This window comes from Zophobas morio, unplaced genomic scaffold (genome assembly GCF_036711695.1).
Source record: "Zophobas morio isolate AGI-343-1 ecotype UQ-CSIRO unplaced genomic scaffold, CSIRO_AGI_Zmor_V1 ptg000014l, whole genome shotgun sequence".
Classification (NCBI taxonomy): Eukaryota; Metazoa; Arthropoda; class Insecta; order Coleoptera; family Tenebrionidae; genus Zophobas; species Zophobas morio.
This window is the reverse complement of record NW_026972119.1, coordinates 678,614-695,090: the sequence shown is the minus strand read 5'-3', so window position 1 is coordinate 695,090 and position 16,477 is coordinate 678,614. Positions and strand designations below refer to the sequence as shown.

Here is a 16,477-nt window from a genome sequence, read left to right as displayed (position 1 = left end):
CGCAAGAAGTTGGACTTCCCATGGGTGCATGCTATAAAATTGTGAAAAAAAAAATCCACCTTTTTCCGTGCAAACTTTATGTCTCTCACGAACTTTTGCCGGCTGATTTTAATAGACGTATTATTGCCTACTGCAGATGCTTTCTTGAACATCTCAATGATGATAACTTGCTGGATTTAACTTTTTTTTTCTGTTGAAGCTTGGTTTCATCTCTCTGGTACTGAGTTTGTGTCAATTTGAATCACAATTAGGTATGAGATTTTGTTTTGTAGGTTATGTTAACTCTCAAAATATAAGATGTTGGACTGCCGAAAATCCATATATCTTTCGTGAAATACCACTCCATCCTGTTAAATTTGGTGTAAGGTGCGCAATATCTCGCAAACGTGTCATTGGATCCAACAATACCCTAACTGCTTTTGTTCCAAAAATTACAGGATGGTGAACTTCCAGACGGATTTTTTTAACATGAGGGTGCCACGGCACATACAACAGTAAACAATTTGAATTTTTTTTCGTGAATCCTTTGATAATAGAGTGATAAGCTTACATTCAGTTCCTGAGTACTCCTCAAGGTTACCAGATTTTATTGCGGATGATGGAATGAAATCGTAGTGGGCAGTGAAAGAGAGTTTCTTATCAAACGTAATTCCCAAGTCTTTCACGAAAGAAAGGCGGTTCGAACTGGTGTCACCGATTCTATAATCATACGAGTTGTTATATAACTTTAATGAAAATATGATGACATTACATTTCGAAATGTTCAAGTACAATCGATTTTGGATACATCTTGTCTCAATTGTGGCTAAATCTTCTTGGAGCATTACGTGGTCAGAGAATGTTAATATTTTTCTAAAAAACATTACATCGTCAGCATATAAAAGACATTCTGAATTCAGGTCCTTATCGATGTCATTAACAAAGATAATAAAAAAGAGAGGCCCAAGAATGGACCCCTGTGGTACTCCAGAAGTGACTTGAATTTCAAAAGATTGAAAACCGCTTGAAGTTACAACTTGTGTTCTGCCAATCAAGTACGAAGTAAACAATTTAACAAGTGCATCTGATAAACCAAAACTATCAAGCTTCTTCAGTAATTTGAAGTGGTCTAACCTGTCAAATGCCATATTCGACACCATATTAATTTGTTTTAAATTATTGTGGCATCTGGACGAATGTACCCCAGTTACCGGTCGAAAGTACCTGTTGTGAGCCTCGACCACAACAAAGGGTTCTTTCAATTTTGCCAGAAGACACTTTTATTCACCAGATGATTTTACTCACGTGGGGAAGTTTAATAACTTAAACCAGATCTACAAGTTCTTGATTATGTCGTGATTACAAATTCTACCGACACGGGCACTGTGAACTATCGACGTTTATATTAATATCTTATTGATGAAATACTGATCCCTGCGTTCATACTGCTAACACTTTTATAATAGTTTTAAACAAAGAAAGTACAATACTTGATCTCTGATAACAGTCACATGAAGAATTATTAGCTATCAAATATAAATATAGTCACTGAACACAAACATTAAATACAAACAGTGGAAACTTGGGAATTCGACTTATTAACTTTAGAGATTATAACTTAACAATAATAGACTGATTATATTACAAAGGTAATAGGTAAAAATGGGGGTCCGAAACATACATCAGGTGTGGGGTAGATTTGCCCAATTGCAATGTTTGTAAAAACTGCCCTTTATTACTTAAAACGTATTAAATAAAAACCTAGAAAAAAACGAGAATATAGCAAAAGGTTTACTTTAGAAGTATACATTGGCAAAAGTTGATTTTTTCTTATACAGGGTTAGTCACGAGAAAATTATTTCTGAAAATTATTTTTACGCAACCCAAAATACTAATAACGTGTACCACTTGATACTAACTAAATTTAAAATGAAATGCTTAATCCATGATTGCTTTGACTTTGGCACTTTTGGCAGTGTCATTTTGACAATTCCGGAAAGGAGGTTACGCTAGTGTCCACGGTCGTACCGTAGCCACTCGGAGATAGACTACGCTGGCGCCGCTAATAAATTTGTTAGGGCTTGCTTCGAGTACCTCTTGATTTTAGAGTTATGAGAGAATTATTTCTAAAAATTACTTTTACGATATTTTATTCAAAGGATACAACGTAAACTTGAAAGAGTAATTAAAAAATTTAACTACTGCAACAACTGTTGAAAATGTTGGCATGTTGGGGGGATGCTACGGCGTTTTTGTAAATAGGTGCTCGAAGAGGCTCAGAGTCTACAGATTTGTACTTCGAAGAGGCTCTAGTTGACGCAGAAATGGCGAACTAACACATGCTCATTAGCGGGGAAAAATATTGCTAGAGTACTTACGGCTTCAGAAGTGCGCAGATTGAGAGAAGTACGTCGATCCAATGGGGTTGCAGAGCGAAGTACACGATGAAGAAGAATGTAAAAATTAACTAACGTCAAACGGACACTGCCAAAGTCAAAGCAATCATGGATTAAGCATTTTGTTTTAAATTCAGATAGTATCAAGTGATACGGGGTATTAGTATTTTGGGTTGCGTAAAAATAATTTTCAGAAATAATTTTCTCGTGACTAACCCTGTATATTGAAAATTATAAAATAAAATATAAAAAGTAGCCGAATGTGTGTGCCTTTTCCCCTACTGTTATTATTAGTATTAAACTGCACCAATCCAACTTGATACACGTTACAAAAATGTTAATGAGGTCATCACAAAATTCTGTAAAGGAAAATCTCATTTGAAGCATACACGTAACACGCATCTTTACATTTACATTACATATCTACATATGTTTATTTCAACTTATAAGGGTTCCATAAAACAAATAAAATTGCAAAATCAAATTTTATAATTTTTCGAAAATGCTGGGTTTCATTGTCTTTCAGGAGCGAAGGACGTTCTGTCGAAACAACGTTAGACCATTTTTTTTTTTAAACTATACGAACACACGGGGCAGGGGGGGCACGGACACGAATGAATTTAATTACCTAACACTTCTAAGTGAACGCGGTGCAGTTAGGTCTAAATACTTAACGAATATTTCATTTATTTTTAAAGATAACTTCAAATACAATGACATATCATAACATTTAATTAATAGTTTGAATTACTTCGAATCTTATTATGGAGCGACAACAGCAAAAAGTTTATTGTTTTGAAAGCCAAGTTGACTACAATCATTTGTATTCCTGTATATTACGCATTACAACTTGTTAAGGTTGATACATAATATAAAATATTAGAGTTGGCGGTGCTACACGTAATACTTATTTTCAAGTCTTTTTTCTGTTAAAATATAAACAAAGTTTGTAGCTGCGCTCCATCATGCAGACAACTAAAGGGAATAAATCAAATCGAGAAATATTAATGTCTTGGGAAATTTATTTACCCATGAAGTTAGCAGATTTGCTCGCGGTCGTTATCAATTCCGTTTCACCAATTTCCGTCTAAATTCAACACTCGATCAGCTAAAATACACATATCTACTAAATAAACATAGCTCGGAGTTTACTTTTTCAAATTACTCTACCATCCAGATTATTTAAGCATTTTATTGTTTGTTTTATTATATTAGATAACGTAAAATGTGTAGTTGGCAACACAAAATGTAAATTTCCACGTGTTTGAAAGAATTTGAAATTTAATTTACATATTTAAAATTGGATAAATGGAATTTTGTGCTATATACCTACTGTGTTCAGAAAAATACTGGAATATTTGACCTGCTTTTTCGGGTAGGTTAAAGTCGCAGACAAAACTTAACGACAAAGAAACGCCATTTGCTTAAAATTTTTCAGGAGATTATTACGTTGTACGCTATACATCGACGTGGTTTTGTCACAATTCAGTGTGGTAAAAAATTAAGTTAACACTTATTATACGTAAAGTGGATGTTCATATCCACATTATATTTGTCACTCTGTTTTGACACTTAAGTGCAGTGGTTAAGGCCTCAAAATTTTGACAAATCAAACATAGGCTATTAGTGGGAATCCACTTTGCCGTTAAGTTCTGTCTGCGACTTTAAAATTTTGTAACCCCTCCTTTTTCATTAGCATTATACGTATCTAACTGCAAGAATTCTTATCATAGCAATTAGATTTAATTTAAGGATATTTTATGTTCAATGATATACTTTGTTTTAGCTTCGGTTTTCTCATCAGTGAGTTCAAATTTTCGTATTCCGCAAAATTAGCGTTCTGTAAGTAAAATTTTTCAATCCTTGAGTGTGAAAAATGCATATCAATTTGAAATTCGTATTACGATTGACAAGGTTGCTGACGGGGATTCGCTGTGTACTGAACTCGACAGAATTTGATGATAGAAAGTGGCATAAAATACCTATCAGCTTTCATTACAAGTGAAGAGGCGACGTTATAAAACGTTGCATTTTCGAAGGGATCGATGTATTCTGACAGTTCCATTATAAATTCGATATGACAAATCTGTACGTCAGAGGAGATCCGTTTGAACATACATCCAAAACAGCCCGCTTTTCAGCAGGGAGTTTATGGAAAATAGAGAGGTTCAGTAAAGTAGGAGAGCTAAAAGCATGGCACTAATAATACACATTGCACTCCGAAAAAAGTGGTGACGTGTACGTTCTTTTCTTTCCCTAAATATCTAAATAATTTTGGGTTGCTAACCATTTTATCTTATTTACCTACTTTGTTTTCCGTAACACAGTTGTACCAAAAATGCCACAGAAAAAATGTACAGCAAAACAGAATGCGTCAAAATCAACTATAAATTTAAAAATGTTAATATACTTTAAAAAATTATTAATTTAGGATTCAGTTTTGTAATTCCTGATTTCATATTTCATCAATAAATAAATAGACTCATGTCTGTTTGCACCAACGCATTGCAACTGTACTTAAAATTTAAGCAATAGTTAAAAACTTGAAACCGCTTCTTATTAGGGTGTTCTAAAGTGCCCGTTTGCACCAACGTTTAAGTCAGATACTTAAAATTTAAGAATTTCTTAAAACCAACAATGTGTTGCACCAACGTTTAAATCTTTCTTAAAGGGTTCTATGAAATCTTTAATGTAAGCGCCCGATTACCTGAGGCTTAAATTTGTAAGCAATGCTTAACGAGACACAACGATACAACGCATGTGCGGTACCCATGGTAACAGAACAACACTTTATTGCTATTGGATAATAATTTTGGTGATTACATGAAATCGAAAATTTCCAATTTTAAAAATTATCAGTGCTCAAAAGTGTATCTGAAGTGTAAAATAAAGTCTTATGCCCATTTGCACCAACGTTAGCAGTAAGCATTGCTTAGCTAAGCAATTCTTAAAAGTAACTACTTCTTAAATTGTACAGTTGTTGCACCGTCACTGCTTAGACTCTACTTAACCAAGTAATACTTAGTTGGGGAATTGTGTAAAAGTTTCATTTCTATTGGCAACACTGACGTTTGTTGTTATTGGAACATCAAAAATTTTAGGTTAGTTTGTTGTGTGTACGACAGTCATTGACACCGCGCGTGTGTAGTTGTGATATTGTTGAATTAATTTTATGTGGTGTTGAATGTGTGTTTAAAAAATGGATGTGTTCGACGCGTACGAGGATGACTTAGAAGTCATTGAAATTGTTGAGATGGGAATTCCACGGCAGATGTACACTAGAGCTGATCATTTCTATGGTTTACCAGAGCTTCAATTTTTCCAAAGATTTCGACTAACAAAACCAACAGTTTTACATTTATTAACGTTAATTGAAGAACGCTTGGAATTTCCTACAGACAGGTAAAAGTGGTTAAAAAATTTAATGTGTAAATATATTATGATTTGATCATTACAGAAATCAGGCGGTGTCACCTATAAATCAGCTGCTTACTACATTACGATTCTTTGCAAGCGGGGGCCATTTGAGTACAGTAGCGGACTATATGGGAATGCACATCTCAACTGTGTCGAGAATAATTAGACGTGTATCGGACGCTATAGCAAGACTTTACCTGCGTTTTATTAAGATGCCCCAAACTCTCATGGAGCAAAGGCTTATTCAAAATGGTTTTTTTGACATCGCGAGATTCCCTAGAGTGATTGGGGCCATTGATTGCACTCATCAAAATTGAATCACCAGGTAAAGATTTAAAAAACCAAAAACACATTCTTTTCATTGGAACGTTTTTAAGGTGGAGAAAATGCTGAAGTTTTTCGCAATCGGAAAGATTAATGTGTAAAAATACATTGCATTTGTTTTCAGGTGATGGTGGCTATGGTGTAAGACACTATTTTTTTACACCATTATTAAATCCACACACTCAAGAAGAGCAGTTGTATAATGAAGCTCATATTCGTACAAGAAATGTCATCGAAAGAACTTTTGGTGTCTGCAAACGAAGATTTCCTGTGCTAGCATGTGGATGTCGATTAAAAAAAGAAACTGTTTTGAGTATTGTAATTGCGTGTGCAGTCCTGCATAATATAGCTCGACAAATGGGTGAAGATGAACCTCCTCTCCCAGCTGACATTAACCAGCATGAACTGCAGCGACTTATTGAAGATGGTCAAATATCAGAGGTCAATGTTATTGACAACCAAAGGAGGGGTAGTGAAATTAGAAGAAATTTTATAACAAATTTTTTTGGAAATTTATAAATTTAACAAATAAATGTTTTATTAATATTTTATTTTATATTTTATTGTTTTTCCGTATTATCCTGTTTCAGTTTTCTCAGCTGCTCCTTTTTTATTTCAATATCTAATTCTAAAATTTGCTTTCGAAGCAAAAATTCAACTTGCTTTCTTTCTTCGTCATGTTTTTGTCCTTCGAGTTGTGCCTCAACTAACTCCATTTTCTTTGTAGCTAGTTCGTCGTAAGCTTTCGACAAATGGCTGGAATGTAGTGCTGTTATTGTTGGCCTCCTCCTATTAATGACTGATTAATGTTAAGACAAAGGTCTTTTCATCTGCCGTAAAATTTGCTCCCCTCTGGCGCTTTGTATTATTCATCTGAAAATAAAACATATGTACATAATTCTTTACAACAAAACGTTGTAACTGTGGTACATATCTTCTTTATATTATTTTTTGTCTTGTTAGAACTTTATTCCACACTTTTCACCGCTGATTACAAAACACTCACGAACGCTGCTACTGTTGAAAGGTTGAAATGGCTAAAAGGATTGCAAAATTGCAAATTTTCGATTTCCAAAACCATCAGCCAATAGAAACGAAGTATTGTTCCGTTACTATGGCTACCGCACATGCGTTGTATCGTTGTGTCTCGTTAAGCACTGCTTACAAATTTAAGCCACAGGTAAACGGGCACTTAAATTAAGGATTTCTTAGAAGGCTTTAAGAGAGAGTTAACCGTTGGTGCAACGCATTCTTAGTTTTAAGAAAAGCTTAAATTTTAAGTACCTGACTTAAACGTTGGTGCAAATGGGCATTAGCAATTTAAAAATAAATATAAAGGAGGTATGTACCACAGTTACAATGTTTTGTTGTAAAGAATAACATGTTTTTTTCGTGTTCGTAAAAAGTGGAACATTTTTTATTAATTTTTGTTTATAAAGGATACGTTTATTTCATGGCACTAGAAGCGTGTCATAGTGTTTCATTTTTTCACGCATTTAAATGAAAAAGTGTCGTAGCGTGTCATTTTTTAAAGGAAGACATTCGTGCGGCAAATTTTCCATCTCGTGAAAAAAATATACACTTTACGCACTAGTTGCATAAATAACTATTTTTCATATGAACAATAAAAAGCGCCAGAGGGGAGCGAGAAACTACAGTTATTTGAGGTACAACTGAACAAGAATAGGAAGAGAAAATATGGAATTATAGGTGCGAAAGCGAATTTTAGAGTTAGACATTGAAATAAAAAAGAAGCAGCAAAATAAATTTAAACGTAATAACATGGAAATGTAATAAAATATCAAATTAAAAAGTAATATAGCATAGATTTGTTAATATTATGAATTTCCCAAAAAAAAAGTTATAAAACTTTTTCTAAATTAATTTCCCGTCCCCCGGTTTTGAACAATATTGACCTGGTATTTGACTGTCTTCTAAGCCCATTTTTTATTAAACACCCAACCAACGTTAGAGAAAATAAATATCAGCACTATTCGAACTACACACTCACAAACCATAGATAAGGGAGGGGTATTATAGATGGCGTACTTCCTTGATTAATTTTGAAACAGAGCGTTAGCAGCGACCCCTTGCAGCTGGCCGCAAAATTATTTACAAAACGCGGGAAATGGCTGGATTTAAAATATTTCAGCAGTCACTGTTAGGCGAGTTCTCAGGTTTGGTGCTTATAGATTGTCAATACATTTTCAAAATATAATATCTCCGTTATTAACACACTTGTTGTTATTGTAATGAAATTTTAAATCTTTTCTTAATTTGTCTCTAACAACACAGATATATTCTGAAAATGTATGGACAATCCATAAGCGCCAAACCTGAGAACCCCTTTTAATAGATACCGATAACATGGAAGTAAATCGATGACATTAAAACAACATTTCTATTAAAACAATTTTATTATAAACCAGACTTACCACAAATAAAAATAATATGTCATACTATTGTAACAATTCTTTACAATAATTACTATTATATAATTATAATAAATTTCATGAACAAATAATGATGTGGAAAAAAGAGAGAGACAATTCAAATACACTATTGTAAAAGTAAATTAATCTTACGAAATATTTAATTACAATCTATATATATAAAATCTATATACTATACACATATATATATATATATATATATAATTTTCGCAATGCATAAGAGAACCTTACACTTGTAATATTAGTAATAATAAATTAAAATTCTTCGATACTGATCCAGTCCCACTAGTCAAATACAAAGTAATGAAGATAATAGATCTAACTGCAAAGTTATTATCTTTTTTAATAAAAAATAAGGTCTCAACAAAAAAGTCTGAATTATTAACTATTGTGCAAAAATCATTGTAATCCAGTCAATATGTAATTTAACTAAGAAATCTTCTCATTTTGAATTTTGGGATAAAATGAAAAAATAACTACGCAATCAGTTTAAAACAACTATGCCTTTTAAAGAAGATTTTGTTGAATATCATTCGTGGAATTAGACTTATTTGGACGACTCGTGAAGTTTTGCAAACAAGAATATTGAATCAAGATCCTCTCGAAAATTTGTTTTCAAAATATATATTTTCAAAAATGAAAAGGAATTAGGTGAGGTAAACTTACATGCAAACTTTCGCATTATAGCTGATACTCGTTGACTGAATACCTGTGCGGCCAGTTTGACTTTCATCTTCTTGATTTTTTCATGTTGGACATGTGTTGCTGACAACTTTGGCAGCACTCTAATATTGTCTGCTCCTGGGTCAGCTTCAAATAATTGTTGCAAATGCACCCATTTCGCCACTAACTTTTTCCCACCAATTGTACATACCAGATCCTTCTCCAGCAAATGATTTCTTATTCCCTTAAGTAAATGAGGAGGATCAAACAAGGGTATAATAGGAATGCTGTCAATTTCAAATGACAATCCTCTCCATTCATCACCCTTCCGTATATACTCTTCTTCGGTTGATTTTAATAATTTTTTTATTGCAGATTCATTGGAAGTTCCTTGGTCACATATAGTGCAAATAATATTCAGACCTGTTTTTCTAACTTCACGTACCACTTCTTTTATCATCCTCATGAGATCTGGAGTCTTAGTTGGGCCTTCCGTAAATGTATACGCTAACGGCTGCTTAAATTTTAAGCTTCTGCAATAAACGATATGCCTTAGGACTTTGTTTATACATTGTCAGTGATAAAATTTTTTCCTCGAGACTAAATCGCCTTCCCCTGGATTTTTTGTGAGTTTCTCTCATCTGCAGGTTGGTAAATAATTTTGCAGCTACCGACATATTGCTAGCAACTCTTTGAAAAGCTTCACTTTCTGAAAGCTTTGTAGCTGCTGCTAGCCTGCTTTTGAAACCCCTGCATTTTTTGTGCAAATATTGTACTTTTCTCTTCAACGATGTAGCTGCCTGGTACAAAGTTGATGCTTTTGGTGTCAAATGAATAGCTTTATTAACACCGACACTTTTCAACAAGCCTTGCAATTCTTGATCTAATGAAAATAAAAATCATAATACAGAAGAATAAAGTTATTTCATTCACTTACTTTTTGTGGGAGTCGTGGGGGCAGGGGACATATCTACAGCAGCATTTTCCAAATTAGGATCTACAATGTCCACTGTAACATCGGTAGCTGGAATAAAGCAGTAATTATTAAGTAGGAGTTACTATTATGGTGATCAGTGATAAATTGTTGTTATTAATGTTGTAAAGTTAACATTAACTATTTCATTGACATCTATAGTATCTTACCAATTTTCTTTGCTGAAGGAGTACACACGGAAAATGATGATTCTTCCACAAAGGCATCATCAAAAGTACGTTTTTCGGTGTCTTTCATGCACACTACAATAACGGAATAGTTAAGAATGTTTTTTTAAATGTAGTAATACTTACTTGGGACATACAAAGTTGGTACAGCTGTTCGTAAAAGACCCTTGCACCCTGGATTAAAATAATTGTCAGTAAAATGACACTTACAAATTCTTTTCTTGTTGTAAATATCTTCCAACGACATTTGCAAAAGATCGCCGCCGATAATGCTGATCCATGTTCGTAACATTGCTTCCTCCTTGCGAGGATTTGGCAAACGAAAACGTTCAGTACCTTCAAATCTGCATCCAGGTACACAACACTTACGGCTTTTATTATACATAATAATACGTAGTAAAACTGAAAACAAATACACTTTTAAATTACTTTTCAAATAAATAACCACAACTCACCTAATTCCCACACGGAATGATACAATTATTTATCGCAAATTTGTAGATAAATAAATAAATAAATAAACACAATGAACACCACAGAACACTCACGTGAACACAACCTCAGAACCCGAGATTTCAAATAAAAGTGAGCTCAGGAAATGAGCATGGAGAATTCGGCACGTGGTAGTAATAAGCTAGTACTGGTGATTGGTTGAGAAACACGTGGTTATAAGCGCCATTTTTAAAAATTCGACACTGGCGCCTCTAGTGAATGGCCGGAAAATTAGAGGACTGTTTTGATGACGTAAACCAAGTGGCCGCAGCATGCTCACAAACTAACCTAAAATATTTGACGTTTCTATACAAACAAGCGTCAGTGTTGCCAATAGAAATGAAACGTTTACACAATTCCCCAACTAAGTATTACTTGGTTAAGGGTGGCGTCTGGTTCGGTTTCGCCCAATACTAAATACATTGAAAACATCGTCGTAGTTTCCGAAATTGCATTTTTAAAATACTGAAATCTCCAACCAAGTCAGAATCTAAGTAAACCTGCATTCTGCTACCGCATCACAGCTCGTTTAATGCCGATTTCTCGTTTCAATAGATTTTGACTTTTCGCGAGTTATTTACCTCAGTCGTGGATTTTTTAATATTATAAATGGTATCAAAAGAAAGCTGACACTTTTCCCCTATCTCAGAATGCAAAAAACTTCAGCACTTCGTCAAAAAATGCATCAATGTGCCGGTTAAAATGTGATGTAAAAGTTGTTCAACTTTATAATTTTTTTTTGTAAAAACTGCATACTAGATATGAATATAAATATGGAGGTCCCCTGGACTGAAGTTTGTTAATTCGAAATATAATTTCTTTAAAGCGATATATCTCATATTTTTAAACTGCAACTCCGGAAACCGCGACGATGTTTTCAATGTATTTAGTATAGGGCTAAACCGAACCAGACGCCAGCCTTAAGTAGAGTCTAAGCGGCGACGGTGCAACAACTGTACAATTTAAGAAGTAGTTACTTTTAAGAATTGCTTAGCTAAGCAATGCTTACCGCTAACGTTGGTGCAAATGGGCATAAGAGGGGCTTATTTTAAGCCGGCAGGTAGTGACGGCTTAAATTCTAAAATTCTGCTTAACAATAAGAAATGAAAGAGCGCATGCTCGGTCGCTGTTGCCAATCATGTTACGATCATGCGCTGAAGATACCTCAGTTGCCAGTGTTGCCAATAGAAGTCCGCATTCCATTAAACTCACTAACTAAGCATTGCTTTATTAAGTCACGGATAAGCAACGATTGTGCAGTAGACAAACAATATAAGTCCCACTTAAAATTAAACACTTCTTAGTTAAGCAAAGCTTACGTAAAGCTTCGTGCAAACGGAAATCAGTAATTAATTTTTTTGAGACACCCTGCATAAGCATATCTAAGAAATATTAATGCCGTGATAAATCACAAGTAAGACTGATCATATTTTTTACATTTAAGATAGAATTTATTCAGCAACATTTTGGAGTGACGTCATCAATTTTTAGGGGGGGATCATCAAATACACTTTGATCAAAAATTTACCATGCTTATGATAACTTCAAACATCTCCAAAATTTCAAAGCAATCGGTTTTGCAGTTCCTGATTAAATCAGTAAAATAGGTATATTTATGCTTTCATTAATTTGAATTAAAAAAAACAAAAAAATATGAAGAGTGATAAATCACAAGTTAAGACTCACAATATTTTGGCGTTTTGGTAGAATTAATTCGGCAAAATTTTAATTAATTTTTTGAAGTTGATCATCATGAAGCATTACCAAAAAATTTTTCTCACTGACCTTTAACGATGAATGAATAAATGAATAAACGAATGATAAGCAGCAAAAAGTCGGTTTTACTTTTCATTGACTCTGAAAGTATTTACGTTGTTTTTATTCGAACGTTTTTCCAACTCTGTTTATAAGGTGGCTCAGTGCTTTCGTATCGAGGGTGGTTCATGGGGGTTTTGCCCCATTCGATTTTTAATTTGTTTTTTCTATATTTCGACTCTACTAGGGTGGGGGATGCCGTGGTTAAAATTATTGCATATATTTCGCAGTCACTCTGTATACAATTTTGAGTTGATATTATCACACTGTTGGTAGGGATGATTAGACAAAATTTGGTAGCGTTTTGCCATCTATATGATATTTATAATACACATATCAAATTTCACCGTAATAATCGGGCCGGTATTTTCGGAGGTTTTCTGTATAAATAAAACGACACAGCCAACGGACAGACAAACGGACGGAAACGAGCACCCATTTTTTCGTACTCTAGGGCTCATGACTCATCGAGAAAAATTGGAAGCACTTAGTCGCTCGATGGCCTCGACTACAATACTTTCTTCCTTAGCTTACCTTCGACCAATTTTTTCTAGCTCCGATTTAACGCCAAGAACATTCCACAGTGCTTCGAAAACATTGACACAGGCGACTAAATCGCTCCACGTTGCATTTTGATCCCTTCTGTGGTTCTGCACATTATATCCATGTATTTCGCAGCAGCGATTTAACTGCTAGGATTAAATTGCTGTGAGAAAGTCGCTTTACCCTAATCAAACTTCATGTTCTCCCTCCTTGCAGAAATATGACGTGATCGTCAAATTTTGCCTGATACACCCCGTTTAAAATTTGCAAAACATTATAAACATTGGGTGATTGCATTATAGTTATTTTTACTTTGAGCGTAATCTAAAGAAGTATTGTATTAGGATCCATCCGACGCATGGCTACTTTCATATTTTCTCGGCGTTTCATGACCCCTAGGGTATGTTTCCGTCGATTCTACGACAACTGGTCGCAAACAATTGATCGCGCGACAATTGATCGCAAGCAACTCGTCGCAGCACAATTGGTCGCACGCGACAATTGATCGCGGCGACAATTGATCGCAGCGACAATTGATTGCACGTAAATTGATCGCAGCGACAATAGATCGTACGTAAATTTATCGCAGCGTCAATTGATCGCAAGGTAAAATTCATCGGGAAGTATTTTCTTTTATTAAAACTAGATATTTTGTATTCTGAATTTTAAGTTGCAATAAATTTAGCAACCAGGTAAGGTGTAAATATCGAATTAAAAACAATTTGAATATAGATAAGTGACGAAGTTTGTAGTTGCACTTTAAAAATTAAAAAATACGAGCGTAAACACCTTGTTACATAAGATTTTTTATTAATAAATTGTCATTTTGGTTATTTTTTTTTAAGAGATTGTTTCTATTTATCTCGTTTCTTATTTTACCTATTATATTATAGGAACTAGCTTCATTATAATAAGTACTCAACATAAAAACAAGTGTTTATTGTTCTTAACTAGATTACAGTTATTTAAAAAATCATATTTTTAACAACCTTTAAATTTTAACACATTTTGATACAGAATAATAATAGTACATCTAGAGTATCCATATGCAGCGAATATAAATTCCACTGGACGGATATATAATACTTATTTTAATACCTTGTAAATTGCAACGGATCTTTTACAGGGTTTGAGAAAGGTTTACGTGTATTGTAAATATATATTGCAAAAACTTTTGTTAGAGCGTCAAGAATAATTTTGTGTTACCGGGAAATCTAAGAAATGTAGGTACTTATGCAACTAAAAACTTATTTTTTAATTATTATGTGACTAGTATTGTACTGAAGAAAAATTCAGTTGTACCATATGTGGGTGTAAAAAATACATATACAGGGTTAATCACGAGAAAATTATTTCTGAAAATTATTTTTACGCAACCCAAAATACGAATACCATGTACCACTTGATACTAACAGAATTTAAAATGAAATGCTTAATTCATGATTGCTTTGAGTTTGGCAATGTCATTTTGACAATTCTGGAAAAGGAGGTTACGCGAGTGTCCATGGTGGTACCGCAGCCAATTGGAGATCTCCGCTGGCGCCGCTAATAAGTTTGTCAGGGCTTGCTTCGAGTGCCTCTTGATCTTTTGCAACCGATTAATGACGAGAAAATTATTTCTAAAAATTCCTTTTACGCAGCAAATTTATTAAAAAATATAGGTATATATTTAATTTTTTAAACTAACAAACGTAATGAAAATAATACGTTTTCACTTAAAACTGTAACGAGAGTTTTTTCACGATTTATCTATAACTTTTTAATTTGACAGTTGTAATAATTTTAAAACCATTTTTTATTAAAGAAAAATGACGTCCAACACGTTTTGAAAGCTATTTTTTTCACTCGTTTAATTGACAAACTTTAAACTTGTGAGAAGAAAAGCTTGAATCACTTACTTGAGCGTCTAATCAATAAGACGAATAATCCAAATGAACATTACAGTAGCATACCGACGAGATGTGTCAGCATTAAAAAAAATATTTTACAATATTTTCACTTTTTTGCACTTTGGTTTAGTCGGAAATGAGCCTAATAGTTACCGTTTTTATGGAACTCGTATGTATTTATTTTGGCACTTTTTTTAGAAATAATGAAATTTTTGAAAATATAGCACATTAATTTATTTTCCTCATTCATAACAATTACTTATTTCTCTATAAACGCTATTATTTTTCGCCTGCGATCAATTGTCGCATGCGACCAGTTGTACTTGCGACGAATTGTGTTGCGATCAATTGTGACTGCGACCAGTTGTCGTTGCGACCAGTTGTCGCTGCGACCAATTGACGCTGCGATCAGTTGTTTACGATCAATTGTCGCGCGACGAATTGTGCACGACGAATTGACGCGGTACCGTTTCCGTCCGTCTACCGTCTGTACCAGTTTTTAATAGATATTATAATTTTCGAAACTACCTCACCGATTGTTGTCAAATTTTATAAGCATGTTAGGCATATCGTGTAGATGAGAAAACGCTAACCAAAATTTAACTGATCATTCCCATCAATAATAATTAGGTGGTCATTTCCAAAATTTACAGCAATTATTGTCATCTAATTTTGATGAAATAACATACGCCTGTACTTGTAGTTTATGAACCCGTGTTGAGTTTTTTCCCTAAACATCCATATTTTTAAAAAATAAATCTTCTTGCAACATGTTACAACTTAACTTTGAAATTGGAAAACCGAATGCTCTAAAATTTTCCAAACGTTTTAATGTTATTATTTATTTTTAATTTAATTTATCTATTTATCCCCTCCCAAAAAACTGATGGCACCATCTCAACGTTTTGTCGAATAAATCCTCAATAAAATATGCAACATATTTATTGTTATTTTATACTAAACCTATGGTTTATCAAAATTTTATATTTTAGTTTTTAGAATTACTTATATTGGGTGACGCTGCTATATGCGATTAAGTAGATATAGTTTGGTTCCACAATATACTGTTTAGAGGTATGATGGCTTTCCTACTTTGATGTTTTTTCTTCGATTAATTCATCTAAATTTTCGTGTTTTATGGTGGTCAAATCCAGGTACTACGCCGAATTTTTTGCCCATTATTGAATGTGCGGTTTTCCCACAAAAACACATTGATTGTGTTTTCTTTATGTTTATAGTGATACTCCCCATCTTTTAAGATCGATTTATAAACTTTCCGCTGACGTTGCTGTTCACCGTTGACGTTGCCGTTGCAAGATAAATATGCAGCAAAAATTTGCGTTGT

At 33.8% G+C, this 16,477-nt stretch overlaps 2 protein-coding genes across 2 annotated transcripts; one reads left to right on the top strand and one right to left on the bottom strand.

Annotated features, from left to right (window-relative positions):
• The first annotated feature begins 5,269 nt into the window (after positions 1–5,269).
• LOC135129093 (putative nuclease HARBI1) lies at positions 5,270–6,124 on the top strand. The gene is made up of 2 exons (XM_064056175.1): positions 5,270–5,777; positions 5,833–6,124. The coding sequence occupies exons 1-2, from the start codon at positions 5,575–5,577 to the stop codon at positions 6,107–6,109; spliced, it is 480 nt and encodes a 159-aa protein (XP_063912245.1). The 5' UTR covers positions 5,270–5,574; the 3' UTR covers positions 6,110–6,124.
• A 2,830-nt stretch (positions 6,125–8,954) lies between these two features.
• On the bottom strand, positions 8,955–11,157 carry LOC135129141 (uncharacterized). The gene is made up of 5 exons (XM_064056234.1): positions 10,849–11,157; positions 10,520–10,795; positions 10,376–10,468; positions 10,170–10,256; positions 8,955–10,115 (listed from the first exon to the last, which is right to left on the bottom strand). Exons 2-5 carry the CDS (start codon positions 10,776–10,778, stop codon positions 9,751–9,753), a joined length of 804 nt encoding a protein of 267 aa, XP_063912304.1. The 5' UTR covers positions 10,779–10,795; positions 10,849–11,157; the 3' UTR covers positions 8,955–9,750.
• Between the last annotated feature and the right edge of the window lie 5,320 nt (positions 11,158–16,477).